The sequence below is a fragment of the Carcharodon carcharias genome, chromosome 12 (assembly GCF_017639515.1).
Source record: "Carcharodon carcharias isolate sCarCar2 chromosome 12, sCarCar2.pri, whole genome shotgun sequence".
Classification (NCBI taxonomy): domain Eukaryota; kingdom Metazoa; phylum Chordata; class Chondrichthyes; order Lamniformes; family Lamnidae; genus Carcharodon; species Carcharodon carcharias.
Genome location: NC_054478.1, coordinates 12,782,690 through 12,802,473, shown reverse-complemented (window position 1 = coordinate 12,802,473; position 19,784 = coordinate 12,782,690). Strand labels below are relative to the sequence as shown.

The 19,784-nt window shown below is 47.7% G+C and overlaps 1 protein-coding gene across 1 annotated transcript in view; it reads right to left on the bottom strand.

The window, feature by feature from the left end:
* Positions 1–11,018: 11,018 nt before the first annotated feature.
* The window catches only part of LOC121285065 (striated muscle preferentially expressed protein kinase-like), a 191,316-nt gene continuing 182,550 nt past the window's right edge, over positions 11,019–19,784 (bottom strand). The window contains exons 41-43 of the mRNA XM_041201190.1: positions 19,199–19,274; positions 13,454–13,603; positions 11,019–11,250 (exon numbers count right to left, since the gene is read on the bottom strand). Of these exons, the coding sequence (XP_041057124.1) occupies positions 11,019–11,250; positions 13,454–13,603; positions 19,199–19,274 (458 nt within the window). The remainder of the gene's footprint in view (positions 11,251–13,453; positions 13,604–19,198; positions 19,275–19,784) is intronic.

Below are 19,784 nucleotides of genomic sequence, written 5' to 3'. Positions count from 1 at the left end.
ACATGTGAATGGTTGTGAAAAAAAGGATTATGATGAGGTTTTAATGTAGAATAACAGATACCCGGGAGTGAGTTACAGACTGGATTCTAATCGAGGGGTTCGGGGGTTTGTATATAGAATAACAGACACCTGGGAGTGAGTTACAGGCTGGAATCGAATTGAAGGGTTCAGGGGGTTTTTATATAGAATAACAGATACCCAGGAATGAGTTACAGACTGGAATCCAATCGAGGGGTTCAGAGGGTTTTTATATAGAATAACAGATACCCGGGAGTGAGTTACAGACTGGAATCTAATCGAGGTGTTCAGGTAGTTTATATATAGAACAACAGACACCCAGGATTGAGTTACCGCCTGGAATCTAATCGAGGTGTTCAGGTGGTTTATATATAGAATAACAGATACCTGGGAGTGAGTTACATACTGGAATCTAATCAAGGGGTTTGGGGTGGTTTGTATATAGAATAACAGATACCCGGGAGTGAGTTACATACTGGAATCTAATTGAGGGGTTCGGGGGTTTATATATAGAATAAGAGATACCCGGGAGTGAGTTACAGACTGCATTCTAATCGAGGGGTTCGGGGGTTTGTTTATAGAATAACAGATACCCGGGAGTGAGTTACAGACTGAATCTAATCGAGGTGTTCAGGGTGGTTTATATATAGAATAATAGATACCCGGGAGTGAGTTACAGACTGGAATCTAATCGAGGGCTTCGAGTGGTTTATATATAGAATAACAGATACCCAGGAGCGAGTTACAGACTGGAATCTAATCGAGGGTTTCGGGATGGTTTATATATAGAATAACAGATACCCGGGAGCGAGTTACAGACTGGAATCTAATCGAGGGGTTCGGGGGGTTTATATATAGAATAAAAGATACCCAGGAGTGAGTTACAGACTGGAATCTAATCGAGGGGTTCAAGGGGTTTATATATAGAATAACTGATACCCGGGAGTGAGTTATAGACTGGAATCTAATCGAGGGGTTCGGGGTGGTTTATATATAGAATAACAGATACCCGGGGGGTGAGTTACAGAGTGGAATCTAATCGAGGGGTTCGGGGGGGATTTATATATAGAATAACAGATACCCGGGAGTGAGTTACAGACTGGAATCTAATCAAGGGGTTTGGGGTGGTTTGTATATAGAATAACAGATACCCGGGAGTGAGTTACAGACTGGAATCTAATCGAGGGGTTTGGATGATGTCCTGCATAATGTATTTGTTCTTGTAGGTAGTCTCTCGATGGATTGAAGCAAGAGACTGAGTCCAATCAGGTTTTATTCTACCTTTTATTTAGCTCAGCTGTCATGCCACTGCTCCACACTAGAACAAACAGCAACCATCAAACCCAAACACACTACATCAGGTTTAGTCATTGACATGGATTATATACTCAGTGAAAGCCATCTGGATTCATATCTAAACTCTATAGTGTATCGCTGTCATCACATTGCAGCCAGGGCATTATAAACACCACATGTACACGAATATCATTAAAGGCGTTCTAGATCAATCTGGCATTATAAACATCACATGTACACGAACTTCATTAAAGGCGTTCTAGATCAATCTGGCATTATAAACATCACATGTACATGATATCATCAATTACGTGCTAGATTGGAGTCTGGCATTAGCAATACTACTTGTACACGAGTATTCTCAAGGCTTTCTAGATCACAGTATGGCTTTATAAACAGAGTGTACATGAGTATTGTCAAGACATTCTAGATCACAGTCTGGCATTATAAATACTCCAAGTACACAAATATCCTCATGGCATTCTAGATCACAATCTTAAATTGCTGGCAGTTTAAGCAGCTTTTAATCATTTTCATTTTTATTACTTAAAACCATCAAACGATGATCACCCCCTTGGCCCCAGAAACACCCTCTCAGCCACATTTCCATATCTGTAAGGAGGTGGGGGGACTGTTCTGGCGATCTTCCTGTCTGCAGTGGTAAAAGTTCGGGAAGATACCAGGTGTTCATTGCTGTGGGATCTGGAACATTGCTTTGCAGTGACATCAGTCTGTGACAAAGAAGCCCAGCCAGGACAGGAGTGTGCAGGAATTGGGAAAGGTGAGTGTGACGAAAGGAGAGATGAAAGGATAGGGAGCGTGGGCCGCTGAGGGAGACAATATGTGAGGAAGGAACATGGATGAAGATAAAAGAGAGAGGAAGGAGAGAACGAGATTGGGAGACAGCTGGGGGGGGGGGGGGGGGGGGCGCGGTGGTGGGTGGGAGCTTTTGACCTGGACACAGGTGAAACACCAGCAGGCACAGCTTAACTCCTTTAGAAATCGCTGGAGTATTGTGTCCAATTCTGGACACCACACTTTCGGAAGGGTGGGAAGGCTTGGGAGAGGGCGCGGAAGAGGTTTACAAGAATAGCTCCAGGAATTGAGGAATTACAAACTATGCAGATAGATTGGAGAAGCCGGGATTGTTCTCCTTATAGAAGAGAAGTTTAAGAGGAGATTTGATGGGGGCCTTCAAAATCATGAAGGGCTTAGATAGAGTAAAGAGGGAGACTAATCCCTCTTAGTATGTTGTTAATCAGAGGGCAAAGTTTAAGGTGATTGGCAGAAGAACCAAAGGTGACATGGAGAAACATCTTTTAAGGATGGATTAGGATTTGGGATCCGCTACCTGACAGCGCAGTTAGTACAGATTCAATCGTAACTTGAATGAGACACAATTTCAGGGATTACGGGAAAAGAGTGGGATTAACTGGATTGACCTTCAAAAGAGCCAGCAGAGGCTGGATGGTGCCAAATAACCTCCTTCTGTGCTCGACTTTCCTATGATTCTATGATCTTTAACTCCCCTGTCAATCGTCCTTTTGACTGAAATCAGTAGGATGGAAGATTAAAAGGAGTGTGTGGTGGGCAGCCAATACAGCTCTTCCAGTGTTCCAACACAGGCACAGTGAAAGCCACCCCCCCAACCCCCCCACCTCCTCCCCCCCTCCCCACCTCCCCCCCCACCACCCCCCCACCGAGTCTCTCAGGGAGGAGACAGAGTTCATGAGAGACAGAGCAAGGCAGGGATAGAGAGCGAGAGACGGAGGGTGAGAGGGACCAGAGTATGGGAGACAGAGTATTAGATGGGCAGATAGTGAGAGAAAGGGAAAGAGAGAGCGACAGGGTGTGGAACAGAGAAAGAGGGTGAACCTTATGTGGGGGGGGGGGGGGCGCAGGGTCATATTGCTGTCAGCCTAGATAGAAAGGTTGGTCTTGCAGAAGGAAAAAACAGTTTAACATTGTCAAATCCCAGTAAAAATCAGTAATACTGTCACCAGTAATTCTGATTTTAAGGTATACAAGGCCAGTTTGGGCAAGTTTTACTGGTTTTTCCTCTTGCCTCTGCTCGACAGCGATACTACACTGGGGCCGGCCTTCTCCAGGTGACAGTGGGACTTCTGTCCCTCAGGGAAAGGAAGTCCTGCTCTTGAGAGCTGCCAGCCAATCAGATTGGCCGGCGGCTGAGTAGTCTCAACAGTGCCAGAGCTCAGTAGTGGCCACTGCTGGGACTACAAGAAGAAGATCTATGGCGACCAGAGTTTCAGGCCAGGGCATTTGGTCAGGGAGGGGTAGGGGGCCTTTGAGAAGAGATGGAGTGGGGGGAGTGGGGGGGAGAGGGGGGGTTGGGGGTGTTGGATTGTAGAGGCTACGGGAGGGAGACAGAAAGGGGTAGGCGCCCCTGATGGGTATTGGGCACTAATCTGAGGTGGTGAAGGAGCAGGTTAGTCTTCATTCCCCCTTCCCCAGTTGCACGTGTTAGCCTGGAGGGGAGGAAACACGCTTGTAGCTGGACAGGGAATATGTGAAAGAGGCAGGCGCAAAAAGAGATAGTGAAACTGAGGCAAGAGAAGGTGAGACACGACTTGGCAGTGTCTGAGAGAGAGAGAGAGAGAAGGGGGGAGCCAATGAATGTTGGTACACTATAAAAACCTAAAGATTCTGCTGTATAAGGACACAATAGGGAGGTAATTACAGAAGAGAATTCAAAAACCACTAAGCAAAAGGACTTGATGCATTTCTTAAATGGATTAGTGAGTGGAAGATGTAATGTTTCGTCAAAATATCAAATTGGAAGGCCTTTTGCTAATGTTGGCAACTGACGTCTGACCCTGTGAGCGGTGACAGTGGCCTGGCCCATTCTGGCAAATTCTGACCGCTGAGAGTGGGTGAACAATGCTGGCTGACCAAACAGGAACCCAGCTCCCTCGTAATGTAAACAAGGTGGGTGTGAGGAGACTACAGGCCAGATACAACCACTATAGCAAAAATGCAAGGCTAGAACTAATCAAGGCTCCTCTCACTAAAATACTAGGGTGACTGTAATGGTTGCCAACTCTGCTTGGATAAACGCCCACAGGTTTCAACACAACACCTCACCCTCCACCCTCACCTGCTTTAACCCCTTCCCCAATACTCCCACAACTAAAAGATGCTCAAAGAACATTTTTTTTTCAAAAATCCCCACACGCAATTTGCTTTAATTCCCTCTGGTGATCGCTTGCTCCTGCGTTTTGCATTAAACAGGCACTTTCTCTGAGGTCCAGACCTAAAATCACTGTCCAAAACTCAAAACCAACCTCTCTAACTCCTCCTCCACCGCGGGGTTACACTCGCTGCTCCCTCACACTCACTCATATTCTCACTCGCTAAACATCACTTTTCACATTCACTGTCCCACTAGCTCTCCCTCAGGTACTCTTTCACATTTACTCACTCATCAACATGAGGGAAAGTTAAGGAATATGTGATTAGAGATGAAGGTGCTCATCCATCTTTAAACACTTCTCTATCTCACGCAAGAGAGGGTCAGTAAAGTAACAGCTTCCCTCGTCTCCTTTGTCCAATCAGTTTGCTCCAACTTGAAATAAATAAAGTGTCACTAAAGTCTTTCTGCAGCCAGAGACACAGTGTCTCACTGTGGTATGGCCCTCTCTCTGTCTGAGAACGGATCTAACTCCAATTTGCCATGGACCAGAAGTCTTCAAACTGGGATCTGTCGGTTCACAGGATCTAACCAATCACACAAAGTGATTTTTAAAAATAAAAGCAAAATAAGGCAGATGCTGGAAATCTGAAATACAGAACAGAAAATGCTGGAAAAATTCAGCAAGTCCGGCTGTATCTGTGGGGAGAGAGAAACAGAGTTAACGTTTCGAATCCGTATGACTCTTCTTCAGAGCGGAATCATATTGGATGAAACCTTAACTCTGTTTCTCTCTCCACAGGCACTGCCAGACCTGCTGAGCTTTTCCAGCAATTTCTGATTGTTAAAAAAATGCCTGTTTGAGTCCTCATAGCTCACTGGTTTGATGTGAGTGAATGAGGCCCAGACCTAAAATCACTGCCCAAAACTCAAAACCAACCTCTCTAACTCCTCCTCCACCACGGGGTTACACTCGCTGCTCCCTCACACTCACTCATATTCTCACTCACTAAAACATCACTTTTCACATTCACTGTCCCACTCGCTCTCCCTCAGGTACTCTTTCTCATGCACTCACTCATCAATATAAGGGAAAGTTAAGGAATATGTGATTAGAGTTGACTCCAGTTGGAAAGCTAGCACCAGCTCTGGTGTAATGGGCTGACTTGCCTCCCTTTTATACTACCAAGGTTTCTATAGGAGGGAGTTAACCATGGCAGGCAGGGGGGGAGGTCTGTGTGATGCACTGAGCTAGGGGGACGCTTGCATGTATTAAACACTGGACTGAGGGGCTTCTTCATTGCAAAGAAGCTTCCGATTTATGGACTCCCCAAGATCCTACAGCAAATACAAACATCTGACTAACCAACCCCGAGGAGAACGCTCAAACACTCAGCAAACCCCAGGGTGATCATCTCCTCTATTCATTCATTCTCTGGATGTGAGCATCGCTGGCTGGGCCAGCATCTATTACCCATCCCTATTTGCCCTTGAGAGGGTGGTGGAGGCTGCCTTCTCTAACCCTTGCGGCCCATGTGGTGAAGGTGCTCCAACTGTGTTATTAGGTCAGGAGTTCCAGGATTTTGACCCAACGAATGTTAGGGGACACTGATGTATGTCCAAGCTGTGTTTCTGGAAGGGGAACTTGGAGGTGCTGAGACCCCCTGACATTGCTGATCTTTGTTCCGGCTGGTGGAGGCAGCAGGGTTGGGACAGCCTTTTGACTGGTTGACACACACTGATTCTGCAATGCAAAATCTTACAACTAGAACCAGAAGCTAAAATCAGGAAACGCTTTCCCACTTTATAGGAACAGGCTGTGGCCATTCAGCCCCTCGAGCCTGGTCTGCCAGTCAATCAGAATATGGCTGATCTGTATCTCAACTCCACTCCCCCATCTTTACTCCAGATCCCTCGGTACACAAGAACACAGGAATTAGGAGCAGGAGTAGGCCATTCAGCCCCTCGAGCCTGCTCCGCCATTCAATAAGATCATGGCTGATCTGGCTGTGACCTCAACTCCACCATCAGATACCTGGAGAATGGGGAAGCTTTGAATTCTGTCCCTAAAGAAATGGAGGTGGATTGAAAATTGCTCACTTCTTATTTGCAATAGTGACTGTACTTCAAAGGCATTTCATTGACCGTAACGCCCCTTGGGTATCCAGTGGATGAACGGTGCTATAGAAATGCAAGTCTTTTGTTAAGCAAGGGTCCTAGGGATTATGGATTTGTAGAAATGGAATTCAGGAAATGGAAATCTCAACATAGAAAAGCATTGAAGTTCCAAGATGCCAGAAGCTGTGGTGGTCAGGAAAGAGAGAGGTGGGTGGGTGAGGGTCAGTGATGAGGCAGAGAGAAATACACCCAGGTTTTTATCAGAATTTTACCCCTTCACACAATCTCACCTCAACGGAACAAAGCGAATACATTCCAAACCTGCCCAGTTACCATCCCAATTCTAAACCCACCCGCTTGCTGCCATTCCACTTTGTGGCTCTGCTCGTGCGTCTGTCTGTCCCACTCTCTCCTGCCGTTGTCACAAGGTTCAGGACCCAGCAACCCAGGGGCTGAGCTGAATGGGGGAAGGGTTGGGGGAGGGGGAGGAGGAGGAGGAGGGGAGGATGGAGGGAAGGTGACGGTGAGGGAAGTCGAGGATCAGACCAGGGTGAATGGTGAAAGTGATTGTAACCATAACACCAAACGCAGACACTGCCTGGGTTTTACTCCGCTCGATACAGAGACAGAGGCTGCTGTAGGCAGCCTGGCTACATAGACAGAGCCAGAACTCAGGATGACCATTTCACACTGGGACAGCCACAGCTTTTGGCTCTGTGCACACTGCAGCCTGTGCTAGCTCAAGAAGTCAGCAAACCACTTCTAACGGGACAGTTTTTTTTAAAGGCTTCATGGTCTTACTCCATCCCTATCTCTATAACCTCCTCCAGCCCACAGCCCTCTCAGGTCTCTGCGCTCCTCCAATCCTGGCCTCTTGCTTACTCCACCCACCCGCTTCTACCACTTCACCATTGGCGGCCGTGCCTTCAGCAGCCTGGGCCTCAAGCGCTGGAATTCCCTCCCTAAACCCCTCCGCCTCTCTCTTTCCTCCTTTAAAACTCTTCTTCAAACCTGCCTCTCTGACAAAAGCTTTTGCTTATCTGTTCTGACATCACCTTCTCTGGCCTGGTATCAAAGTTTTGGGGTGTTTTGCTTTGTCAAAAGCGCTACAGAAATTTCAGCCATTACTGTCTGACTTCAGAGCTGTGCCAGTTGGAGAGAGTCAGATATCTGCAACTGACACACATGTGTGGCTGGGTAACATGTGGGTGACAGCCGCACCCTGTAACCTGTGTCACCCACACCCAGGGCTCTGATGCTGACCAATCACCCTGCTTATTAAGGTGGCAAAGCCGTTTGTTCACTGGGAAATTTCCAAAGTGATGGATGTGAACCATCGAGATTTATACAATACTTCCAGCACAAGTTCAAAGCACAAGGGATTTAATTTGATCAAGTAATTGCTGGAGCTCAAAATATTCTGAAATACATTGGTTAGAGGAAAAGAAAATTCTCCCTTTTTCCACTTGTCTCTTGCTCTGCACAAGTAATTGCATTGTTTAAAGCAGCTCGTGTCACAATCAAACGGCTCATAAATGTATTGGTGCAAGGATCGTTACACACGTGTGCGGCTTGTGCACATGTGTCTGCGTATACATTAGAGCCTGTGTATGCATGCATGCTGGTGTGCAGGCGTTTACACATGTGTGTGGCTTCTATACATATCTGTGCACACTCAAGTGCATGTGTCACACACACAACTACTTTTGTGTAATAGTGTGTGAGTCTGTGTGTGTGCGTGTATGTGTGTGTGTGTGCATGTGTGACTGTGTGTGTGTGTGTGTGAGTGAGAATGTGTGTGTGCGTGTATGTGTGTGTGTGAGTATGTGTGTGTGTGTGTGTGTGTGTGTGTGTGCATGTGTGACTGTGCGTGTGTGAGTGAGAATATGTGTGTGCATGTATGTGTGTGTCTAAATGTGTGTTTTTTTTAATTCATTTATGGGATGTGGGTGTCGCTGGCTGGGCCAGCATTTATTGCCCGTCCCTAATTACCCTTGAGGAGGTGTGTGTACATGTGGTGTGTGTTTTTGCTTGTGTATGTGTGTGAGTGAGTGTGTGCGTGTGCATGTGTCAGAGTACGTGTGTGTGTGTATGTGTGTGAGTGTGTGTATATGCATGTGTGTCTGAGTGTGTGTGTGTATGGGTGTAAGTGAGTGTGTGTGTGAGTAAGTGTGTGCATGTGTATATGTCAGAGTATGTATGTGTGTGCCTGAATGTGTGTGTGTGTACGTGTGTGAGTGAGTGTGTGTGTGTACGTGTGTGTGAGTGTGTGTGTGTATGTGTGTGTAAGTGTGTGTGTGTACGTGTGTGAGTGAGTGTGTGTGTGTGTACGTGTGTGTGAGTGTGTGTGTGTACGTGTGTGTGTGTGTGTGTGTACGTGTGTGTGAGTGTGTGTGTACGTGTGTGTGAGTGTGTGTGTGTGTACGTGTGTGTGAGTGTGTACGTGTGTGTGAGTGTGTGTGTGTGTACGTGTGTGAGTGTGTGTGTGTGTTTAAGTGTGTGAGTGTGTGTGTGTACGTGTGTGAGTGTGTGTGTGTACGTGTGTGAGTGTGTGTGTGTACGTGTGTGTGTACGTGTGTGTGTGTGTGTGTACGTGTGTGTGAGTGTGTGTGTGTGTACGTGTGTGAGTGTGTGTGTGTACGTGTGTGTGAGTGTGTGTGTGTACATGTGTGTGTGTGTGTGTGTGTGTACGTGTGTGTGAGTGTGTGTGTACGTGTGTGTGTGTACGTGTGTGAGTGTGTGTGTGTGTGTGTGTACGTGTGTGAGTGTGTGTGTGTGTACGTGTGTGTGAGTGTGTGTGTACGTGTGTGAGTGTGTGTGTGTGTACGTGTGTGAGTGTGCGCATGCTTCATCCTGCTGTATATTCACAAGTATAAAAATAAATCCAGAAATCTCAGTGCTCCTTTTCCCACCTTTCTGTGACCTTGTGGAAAACTACATGGCCCAAACATGTCCGGAATACTTCCCATTCCCTCAGCTTTCGTCCAGTAAGAACATGGGAACATCTTGCTAGAATTCCTGCAACAAAAGCTTCCATTTTATACCCAGCCCACTGACCGAATAGATAAAGTCATCAATCAGATAGAGAACAAGGTGACTGGGCTTTCACCGATTCCCTGTTCTTTCACCATCAGTGGGAGGCGCTAAGTATTCAGACTCTGAAATATTGCCATCACCCCCCTCTTTATGTGCAGTGGGTCCTGACAGGAGAAGGCAGTTTTATTCTGCGTTAATGCAGGGGTTTGGTGGGGAGGAGCGGGGGGGAGATCAGGCCCCTCTTGGTCACTTGGGAATCTGACCAAGGATGGAACAAAAACACAGAGAGAGTTCAATGCAGCTGCGAGGGACAGAGGGTCCTGCACAACTCCAGAGAGCTGGATATCACTCAAACATCATCCAGAATAAATATCTGTGCAATGACACTGTTAATATCTCTCCGCACAACTGCAAATCAAACAGTTGGAAAATTGGAATCTCAGTAAAATGAGGCAGCAGGAGGTTTTTTCAGGGTTAGGGAGACAACACACACGGACATACGCGCACACACTACATGGCACACACGTGCACACACACACGCACACACGACACGCACACACACACACACACACACACGACATGCACACACACACACACACACACGCATGACATGCACACACATACGCACACACGACATGCACACACATACACACACATGACATGCACACACATACGCACACATGACATGCACACACACACACGCACACACGACATGCACACACACACACGCACACACGACATGCACACACACACACACATGACATGCACACACACACACATGCACACACGACATGCACACACACACACACACACGCACACACGACACGCACGCACACACGTACATGACACGCACACACACACGCACGCACACACGCATGTACACGCACACACACATGCACAAGCACACACACACACAGGGAAAAGCTACAAGAAGGGCTGGTAGCATTTGCTGTTCTTCATTCTCTGACTGTACATGATCAGGACTCCTCTCTGTCCCCAGCAATCGCCCCAAGCAGCTGTCACCATGAAACCGGCTCCACTCATGAACCCACGCACCGAACTCTCTCTCAATCTTGTAGGCAAATCCTTTTGCTAGTGGCCCTGAAGGGGTGTGTAACACACAGCCTTGCCTCCTCCATTACCGGGTTTATTCAGACAGCCCAGCAGCACAATATAAATATATTTAAAGAAAAGCGTTCTCTCCCAGGCCGACGGTTGTTTTTATCATTGTCGCCGTTGTGTTCTGACCGAAATGAGCTCTCTCCCTAGGGAGGATGGGGTCGAGTGTTTTCGATGCAGCTGTGACTGGAACACTCCCCTCAAGCTCCTTGTCTCAGCCCCTCCTCAGGGGTTGGGGTTGTTGTGGGGGGAGGATGGGGGGGTGGAGGTGGGGGGTGGGTGATCACTGGTTTCCTGAGGCGGTACCGGGGGTACTGGGCTGCGTGGGGACGTTGCTATAGGAACGCAGGAGGACCCGGTGCCTGGTGAGTGACTCTGACCTCTTCCTCTGGTGGTACACCAGGAACTCCTTCAGCCTGGTGGTGGTGAAGGTCAGCGTCTGTCGGCGAAGTTTCATCAGATAGTTGTCCTGCAGCCAAGGGTTGGAGTAGCATTCTTTAACTGTTGGCCGCGTCCTGGATCAGCGCAAGAAGAAAGAAAGAAATTAGGAACGCAAGAAACGGCAGTGGACCACTCGGCCCATCCACTGCACAAAACACTCAGAAATAACTTTGTCCATGAGAGAATGACGGACGAAATGGGTTCCCAGGAACAGGAGGGCTGCCCTCAGCTCTTGGTGCTGATTCAGTCACTCGCTGAGATCATGGCTGCTCTGCATCCTAACTCCATCCTGCTTCCGTAACCCCCAGCACCCCTCACCCTGAAAAATCAATCGTTCCCGGTTGGGAAATTTTCAATTGACCCCCCAGGCTTCCGCAGCTTTCCCGGGGGGAGCGAGTTCCAGATTTCCGCTAGCCTTTAGGGGATGAAGTGAATCTTCATATCACCCCAAATCACCCCTAATTTTAGATCTTTGACCCCTTGTTCTGGATACTGACCTCTCCCCCAATGCCACCCCCCCCCCACCCCCGCCCCCCCACCCCCCCCAACCACCCCCCCCCCCACTCCCCCCTCCAACTAGAACTTAGCAGACTGAGATTGATCAGTTTTTACTGGGTAAAGGTGCCAAGGGTCACGGAAGCAAGGCGCGTAGAAGGAATTAGGACAGCAATCAGCTACAAACTGAATAACAGAGGGGCTGAATGGTCTTCTCCTGTTCTTATCAATAGTCTGGCAGGGGGTGGCTAAGACATCTAGTTAACATCAACAATCTTAACTGAGCAAAGGCAGCATGTACATTCAGCCCCGTGCTGTACCTGTCCTGGGAGTGTTTGATGGGGACAGTGTAGAGGGACCTTTACCCTATATCTAACCCCGTGCTGTACCTGTCCTGGGAGTGTTTGATGGGGACACTGTAGAACGAGCTTTACTCTGTATCTAACCCCGTGCTGTACCTGCCCTGGGAGTGTTTGATGTGGACAGTGTAGAGGGAGCTTTACTCTGTATCTAACCCCGTGCTGTATCTGTCCTGGGAGTGTTTGATGGGGACAGTGTAGAGGGAGCTTTACTCTGTATCTAACCCCGTGCTGTACCTGCCCTGGGAGTGTTTGATGTGGACAGTGTAGAGGGAGCTTTACTCTGTATCTAACCCCGTGCTGTACCTGTCCTGGGAGTGTTTGATGGGGACAGTGTAGAGGGAGCTTTACTCTGTATCTAACCCCGTGCTGTATCTGTCCTGGGAGTATTTATTGGGGACGGTGTAGAGGGAGCTTTACTCTGTATCTCTCAGTTCCAGCTCTGAGGGTGCACTGTGTTGGATCAGGTGTACATTGGACTAAATTGAGGAACCAAAAAGGGGAAAATGACAAGAAGACGCCTTTGTGCCCAGCACTGCCCTGACTGGAGACCCCCACCGAGCTTACTCACGCTGGAGACCCCCGCCGAGCTTACTCACACTGCAGACCCCCGCCGAGGTTACTGACGCTGGAGACCCCCACGAGATTACTCACGCTGGAGACCCCCACCGAGGTTACTGACGCTGGAAACCCCCACGAGATTACCCACGCTGGAGACCCCCACCGAGGTTACTGACGCTGGAGACCCCCATGAGATTACTCACGCTGGAGACCCCCACTGAGGTTACTCACGCTGGAGACCCCCACCGAGGTTACTCACGCTGGAGACCCCCACCGAGGTTACTCACGCTGGAGACCCCCACCGAGGTTACTCACGCTGGAGACCCCCACCGAGGTTATTGACGCTGGAGACCCCCACGAGGTTACTCACGTTGGAGACCCCCGCCGAGGTTATTGACGCTGGAGACCCCCACGAGGTTACTCACATTGGAGACCCCCACCGAGGTTATTGACGCTGGAGACCCCCACGAGGTTATTGATTCTGGAGACCCCCACGAGGTTACTCACGCTGGAGACCCCCACCGAGGTTATTGACGCTGGAGACCCCCACGAGGTTACTCACGCTGGAGACCCCCACCGAGGTTATTGACGCTGGAGACCCATGAGGTTATTGACGCTGGAGACCCCCATGAGGTTATTGATGCTGGAGACCCCCACGAGGTTACATACGCTGGAGACCCCCACGAGGTTACATACGCTGGAGACCCCCACCGAGGTTATTGACGCTGGAGACCCCCACCGAGGTTATTGACGCTGGAGACCCCCACGAGGTTATTGATGCTGGAGACCCCCACGAGTTTACTCACGCTGGAGACTCCCACCGAGGTTACTGACACTGAAGACCCCCACCGAGGTTACTCACGCTGGAAACATACAGAGGACCCGCTTAAGGAAGAGGGCAGCATTCTGCGATGCGTTGGGGTAGCACTTGGTGAGATCGAATTGCGCTAATTTAATCTTGTTCTCCAGCTCCGTTGGCTCTGGTGCAGCAAAGGGTGATCGGCCACTTAACCTGAAACACACATCACAGGAACATAAATAAACTCCGTATACAGGAACTCACCAAGGCTCCCTCGACAACACCTTCCAAACCCACGACCACCACCATCTAGAAGGACAAGGGCAGTAGATAGATGGGAACACCACCACCTGGAAGTTCCCCTCCAAGCCACTCACCATCCTGACTTGGAAATATATCACTGTTCCTTCACTGTCGCTAGGTCAAAATCCTGGATCTCCCTCCCTAACAGCACTGTGGGTGTACCTACACCACATGGACTGCAGCGGCTCAAGGAGGCAGCTCACTACCACCTTCTCAAGGGCAATTAAGGATGGGTGACTAATGCTGGTCTTGCCAGTAGCGGTCACACCCAGCGAAAGAATGAAAAGTAGGAAATCATTAAAAAATAGTCGGCAGGTACCAAACAAAGGTCTTTAACTCAAGAGAGCTGGATTAGAAAGCAGCAGAATTTGTGCTGAGTTCTGAGCACCACACATCAGGAAGGACGTATTGGGGGTGGGGGTTGGGGGTGTTGGTGGATGGTGAATGAAACTTAAAATAAATGATCCCCGCTCCATGATGGTGCATGATATTGACGTTCAAATAGTTTACGAGTGAGACCCATTGCCTGGACTGTCATTGGCTTTGTATCTTCATAAGAACATAAGAGATAGGAGCAGGAGTAGGTCATTCTGCTCCTCGAGACTCCTTCATCATTCAATGTGATCAAGGCTGACCTTCTGCCTCGACTCCGCTTTCCTGCGCATTCCCCATATCCCCTGATTCCCTGAGAAAAATCTATTTACCCCAGCTCTTAACAAATATACAACTCTCTGCTATCGAGAATTCCAAAGATTCACAACCCTCTGAGTGAAGAAACCTATCCTTATCTTAGTCCAAAATGGCTGATCCCTTATCCTGGGACTTTAATCCCATCTTCTAGATTTCCCAGCCAAGATCTCAGCATTTGCCATAAAGGCCTGGACGCAATGGGCTGAATGGCCTCCTTCCATGCCAGAAATGACTCTATGACCCTGTCAAGTCCCTTCAGAATCTTTGTGCCCTTGCCAGCTAGAGCAGGGTGAAGCACTGGATGGATTGTCAGTACATGAGGGTGCAGCATGAATTTGCCTTCCAATGTCTGTAACAAGATGAAAGGTATAATATGCCTTTAAGGGATAGCAGCATGACTTCACTGGAAGGGAAGTGTGTCTTGTGATCCAGCCTCAGTTTCACTTTGGCCTGTGAGCAGAACACAGCACACACAACTCTGCTGCTGTTGTCTTCAAGCTTTATACCCATATATATCTGTCTTCATGGGCCTAGTCTTAATAAATAAACCCACAACACGTTTACCCAATCCCTTAGGAGTGATTGGTGCCTTTATATCATTATGAAAACACAACATGGTGTTCAGCAGTGGTCAAACAGCCTGGCAGCAAGATTAAGCACAGGTACGACATGGTGAATAGCCATAGCTTGTGCTCAATGGTATCAGAAAACCCTTAACATTCTGGTCAGAGCGCAATGGGGTCATAGTGTCAGAGACTGTCAAAAATGCAGTGTGCCGATTGTGCAGGAAAGCTTTGCAGACGCAAAGCACAAGGAGAGAGCTGGTTAGCAGAGGGATCCCTCGTGGTGAGATTGCAGCTTCTAGCCCGTTAGTTCAGTGAGTGGGACAGCACGTCGAGAGCACCAGCACTGATTTAGCTCAAAGGCAGGGAAAGGCATGTGTCTGGGATGTGGGTCAGATCGATAGTGAGCGAGGGAGAGCCAAATAAAAAAATACAAAAGACGTCATAAAAATCTGGCCAGAGCAGGTTGCGGTAATAATGGGCAGAGCTTCGGAAAAGCCTGTGAAAAGTGGCTAAAGTGACACTCGTCCCAGGTATTATAGGACAAGGAAGGTCAAAGGGATATTGTCAAAACGTCCACAAAATTCACCAGTTTGAATTGGGATGCTGCTGACCTATCCGAATTCAGAATGTTTAAACAGCGTACAGAGCTATGGATTCTCGATTCAGGCCTGTCTGAACCAGACAAGCAAACCATAAAAATTCACCAAGCAGTTGGGAATGAAGGTCCACACAGGCTGAACATGTCAGGATTAACAGCAAAAGAGCTAAAGAATCCCCTAAAGATATGGACGACATTGGAAGCCCAGTTCAGAGTCAGTTTAAACTTCCATATTCATCAACTAGAGTTCACGTCATTTTGACAACAGCCTACAGAATCCATTGACCACGTCATCAGCAGATGCAGAGAAAAGGGTACGTACTGTGATTTTTCAAACACAGAGCTAGCAGACAGAATTGTGGAGTTGGTGATCACATCCACTCTGACGGAAATGTTCCAGAAAGATCTGCTAGGCATACCCGAAATGGGTAACATCGAAGAGCTACTCAAGGATGGACATAAGTACGAAGTGATCCTCGCAGGTTCGATGAAGCTCACAGGCCCGAAATACAACCCCAATTGTTAATGCCCTCACCGGAGCAGCCAAAACTATCAAGACATGTGGAAGGTGTGGCCTTTCACATGCACCAAGGAAATTCCCAGCTTCCCACCAATTCTGCAAGGCTTGTGACAGAAATGGCCATTGGCAGCAGCAGAGCAAAGGCTGATACAGCTACAAGGAGCCGTGTACTGATCCAAACAATAAGAATGACCGTTTGAAACAAACATGAGATGATTGACAAGCCAGAAGCTGACAGTGACGCACAAGATGAGATGGAGAACGTTGAACACATTTCTCACTGTCAATCTCGTGGAAAACATGGACTCTGTCACACCACCTGAAGTGTTTGCCAAGATTCAAATTATCTGCCCTAAAAAAGTTGGCAACTATTCGTTATTGGCCAAGATTGACTCGAGGCAAGTGTCAACATACTACCTCTGCAAATTCTAAAAGACAAGTGTCCACAGATATGGAAGGCAGAACTTCCTGCTGTGAAACTCTCAGAGTACAGTGGTTCACTGATTGCATGTGCAGAACCCATAGTGCTGCAGTGCAAGTACAATCGATCTGCCTGGGTGTCACAGATGTTCTATATCGTGGTGACATCACACTAGTGATAATCCAGGAATTAGTCAAACACCACAAGGCATAGAAACATCAGAAACATCTCCTATTACCTCAGTTCATGGCCTAACATCAAAATATCCAGAATATTCTGACAAAATTTGTAGTTTCAAGGGAGTTCCAACATTACGCTTGCAGGAGAGTGCAAGTCCATCGACTGATCTGGTAAATTTTGCACAATACAAACGCCAAAAGCTACAAGAAGAAATGGAGAAAGATTCCGCATTATAGAAACTGTGGAGAATCACCATTGAAGGATGGCCTGATTCGATTCAGCATGTCCACCAACAGGTGAGACCATCTTGGCCTGATCGGCACAAGTTAGGCATTTCCAGGGGAGTCATTTTTAAAGGCGGCAGGGGTCATCATGCTGGAATCTTTGCAACCTTCAACAACTTCATCAGTCACACATGGGCATGGATCGGACAAGAAGACTCACAAGCGAGATGGTCCACTGGCCGGGTATGAACAATGACATTGAAGTCATCATCAGGAAGTGCAAGGCATGTCTAGAGCATATTCTATATCAGCACAAAGAACCATTGGCCGGAATTTTCCAGCTCCCCCGACCACCTTTGGCGGGTTCTCCCATAGTGTGGCCAGAGAGCCACTGAAATCCCCGTTGATGGGACTGGAAGGTCCCACCAGGGTGAGGGGCTGGAAAATTCTGGCCATTGATTCCACATGAAGTTCTAACCCATCCTTGGTCCAAAATCGCATCCAAGTTCTTTCATGTCCATGGCACTGTCTTCATCGTCATCATTGACTACTTTATACCGATTGCCCCATTATTTGACAACTGCACACTATATCAAGCACAACCGTCGCACACAGTTTAAGTGTAATTTTCAATTTTTTGGTGTCCCTAGAGAGATCAATATGGATAACAGTCTGTAATTTATTGGTAAACTATTTCAGGATATATGTAAGAGTTGGAATATTGATCACACTACTTCTTCTCCTCATGACCCTAGATCTAACGGTTTAGCTGAATGAATGATTCACCTGGTGAAATCCCTAATTCTCAAATGTCGATAGACTAAGCAAGATATACAATTTGTAACGTTACGTTTGAGAGCAACACCTTTAACTGCAACTATTCCATCACCAGCAGAGCTCATGTTGATCAGACCAGTGTGTACAAATCTATGTACTCTTACTCAGACTACTTTCTAGGAAACTAGAGAGCAACTTTTAAAATGGCAAGAGAAGATGACCAAGTGCACGATAAGAATACAGGTACACAATTGCCAAGTTTACAGTTGGGACAACCAGGTCATATCCCAGGATCCCACAGAAGGTATGTGGCAACCAGCCAAGGTGCCAAGGATTTGTCCAGAACCAAATCCTATGAAGTCATAGACACAAAGGCGCAAATGGTGAGGTGGTTCAAAAGGCAAATCAAATTCATTCCTGCTCCTCAACCACCATACAGTCCCATTGCATCTAGGACAAGATCCCAAATGCAACTGGAACAACAACCAAAAATGACAACCTCACAGGTCACCATGAATGATTAAAGAGAACCTCAATACAGGGTTACTATTACAAGATCTAGGCAGGCCAGCAGATTACCTCTATGCTTTAGAGACTCACAGGTTCATCAGCTCTTTACACTTATGTAATGCTAACTAAACACGAACATGTATTGTGAATAGTTATACTTCTTTGGAATGGGGGCAAGTATCTTTAAAAAGAAAGGGGGATGTTGTAATATGCCTTTCAAGAGCGAGCAGCACACCATCACTGGAAGGGAAGTGTGTCATGTGATCCAGTCTCAGTTTCACTTTGGCCTGTTCTCATGTGCCTAGTCTTAACAAAGGAACCCACAAAATGTTTACCCAATCCCTAATGAGTGATTGGTGCCGTTATATCGTTATGAAAACGTGACCAAAGGCTGACTTGGAGATTGAACTGGCAGAGACAGGAACACAGAGCAAACTGTGGCCTTCTGTCCATCAACAGTCAAGAAAGGGATGGATAGGCTTACGATTACTGAGGGAATGGAGGGATAGGGGGATAAGGCAGGAGGGTGGAGTTGAGGTGGAATATCAGCCTTAATCTCATTGAATGGGTGAGCAGACTCAAGGGGTTGAGTGGCCTCTTCCACCTCCTATTTCCTATGTCTTATACACACGCGGATCCTGTGGGCATTTTTATTTCGAATAAAAGCCAAAGAGTTTCCCAAGGGAGGTGGCCCAGCAACGCAGAATGTGACAGAACCATCTCACTCCCAACTACCCTACTCCTCCATGCACATGCAGGCTGCTTTTATCAAGTGTGCTCCCTTTGGTGAAAGGTGTTGAAGGGAATGGGGGTCAAACAGTGTTGGGTTAAATCAGGCTTGAGGCAGAAGAATAAGCAAGTCCTGCACAGGCACGAACAACAAGTGCTGGCATTTCAGAGTGTGCAGTGCTCCTCATGGCACACAGACCCCGAGCAGGGAAGACCCCACAGCAATTGCAAAGCCACATCACTTTGACATCAAGTCACGCTCACAGACAGCAGCGAACACCACTACTCACATGATGTAAATAAGCACGCCTAGACCCCAGATATCAGCAGGTGGTCCGATGGGATCCCCCTTCATCATTTCAGGAGCTTGGAGAGACATAGATAGAGATAGAGAGAGAGAGAGAGAGGGAGACAGAGAGGAATAGAGAGAGATGGACAGAGGGAAAAAAAAACACAAGAGAGAATCGTCAGTTAGTGAGAGAGTCACTGAGATCATTGATGGAAACGATAGCCCTTTAACCCCACAGGAAAGGATGAGGGAATAAGCCAGAGAGAGAAGAGAAAATGAAAGAGCATGAAACATGGAGAAAGGCACGGAGAGGACGAGAATGAGAGAGAGAGAGAGAAATGTGGACAATACAGAGAAGGAACCAGGGGAGAATTGGATGAGAGAGAAAAAGCATGACAGATCTGAGAGAGAGAGACAGAGAGAGAGAGAGACAGACTAGAGAGAGACAGAGTGAGAGGCAGAGGGAGAGAGGGAGAGTGAGAGAGAGAGAGAGAGACAGACTAGAGAGAGACAGAGTGAGAGGCAGAGGGAGGGAGTGAGACAGAGCGAGAGAGACACAGCGAGAGAGAGACAGCGAGAGAGACAAA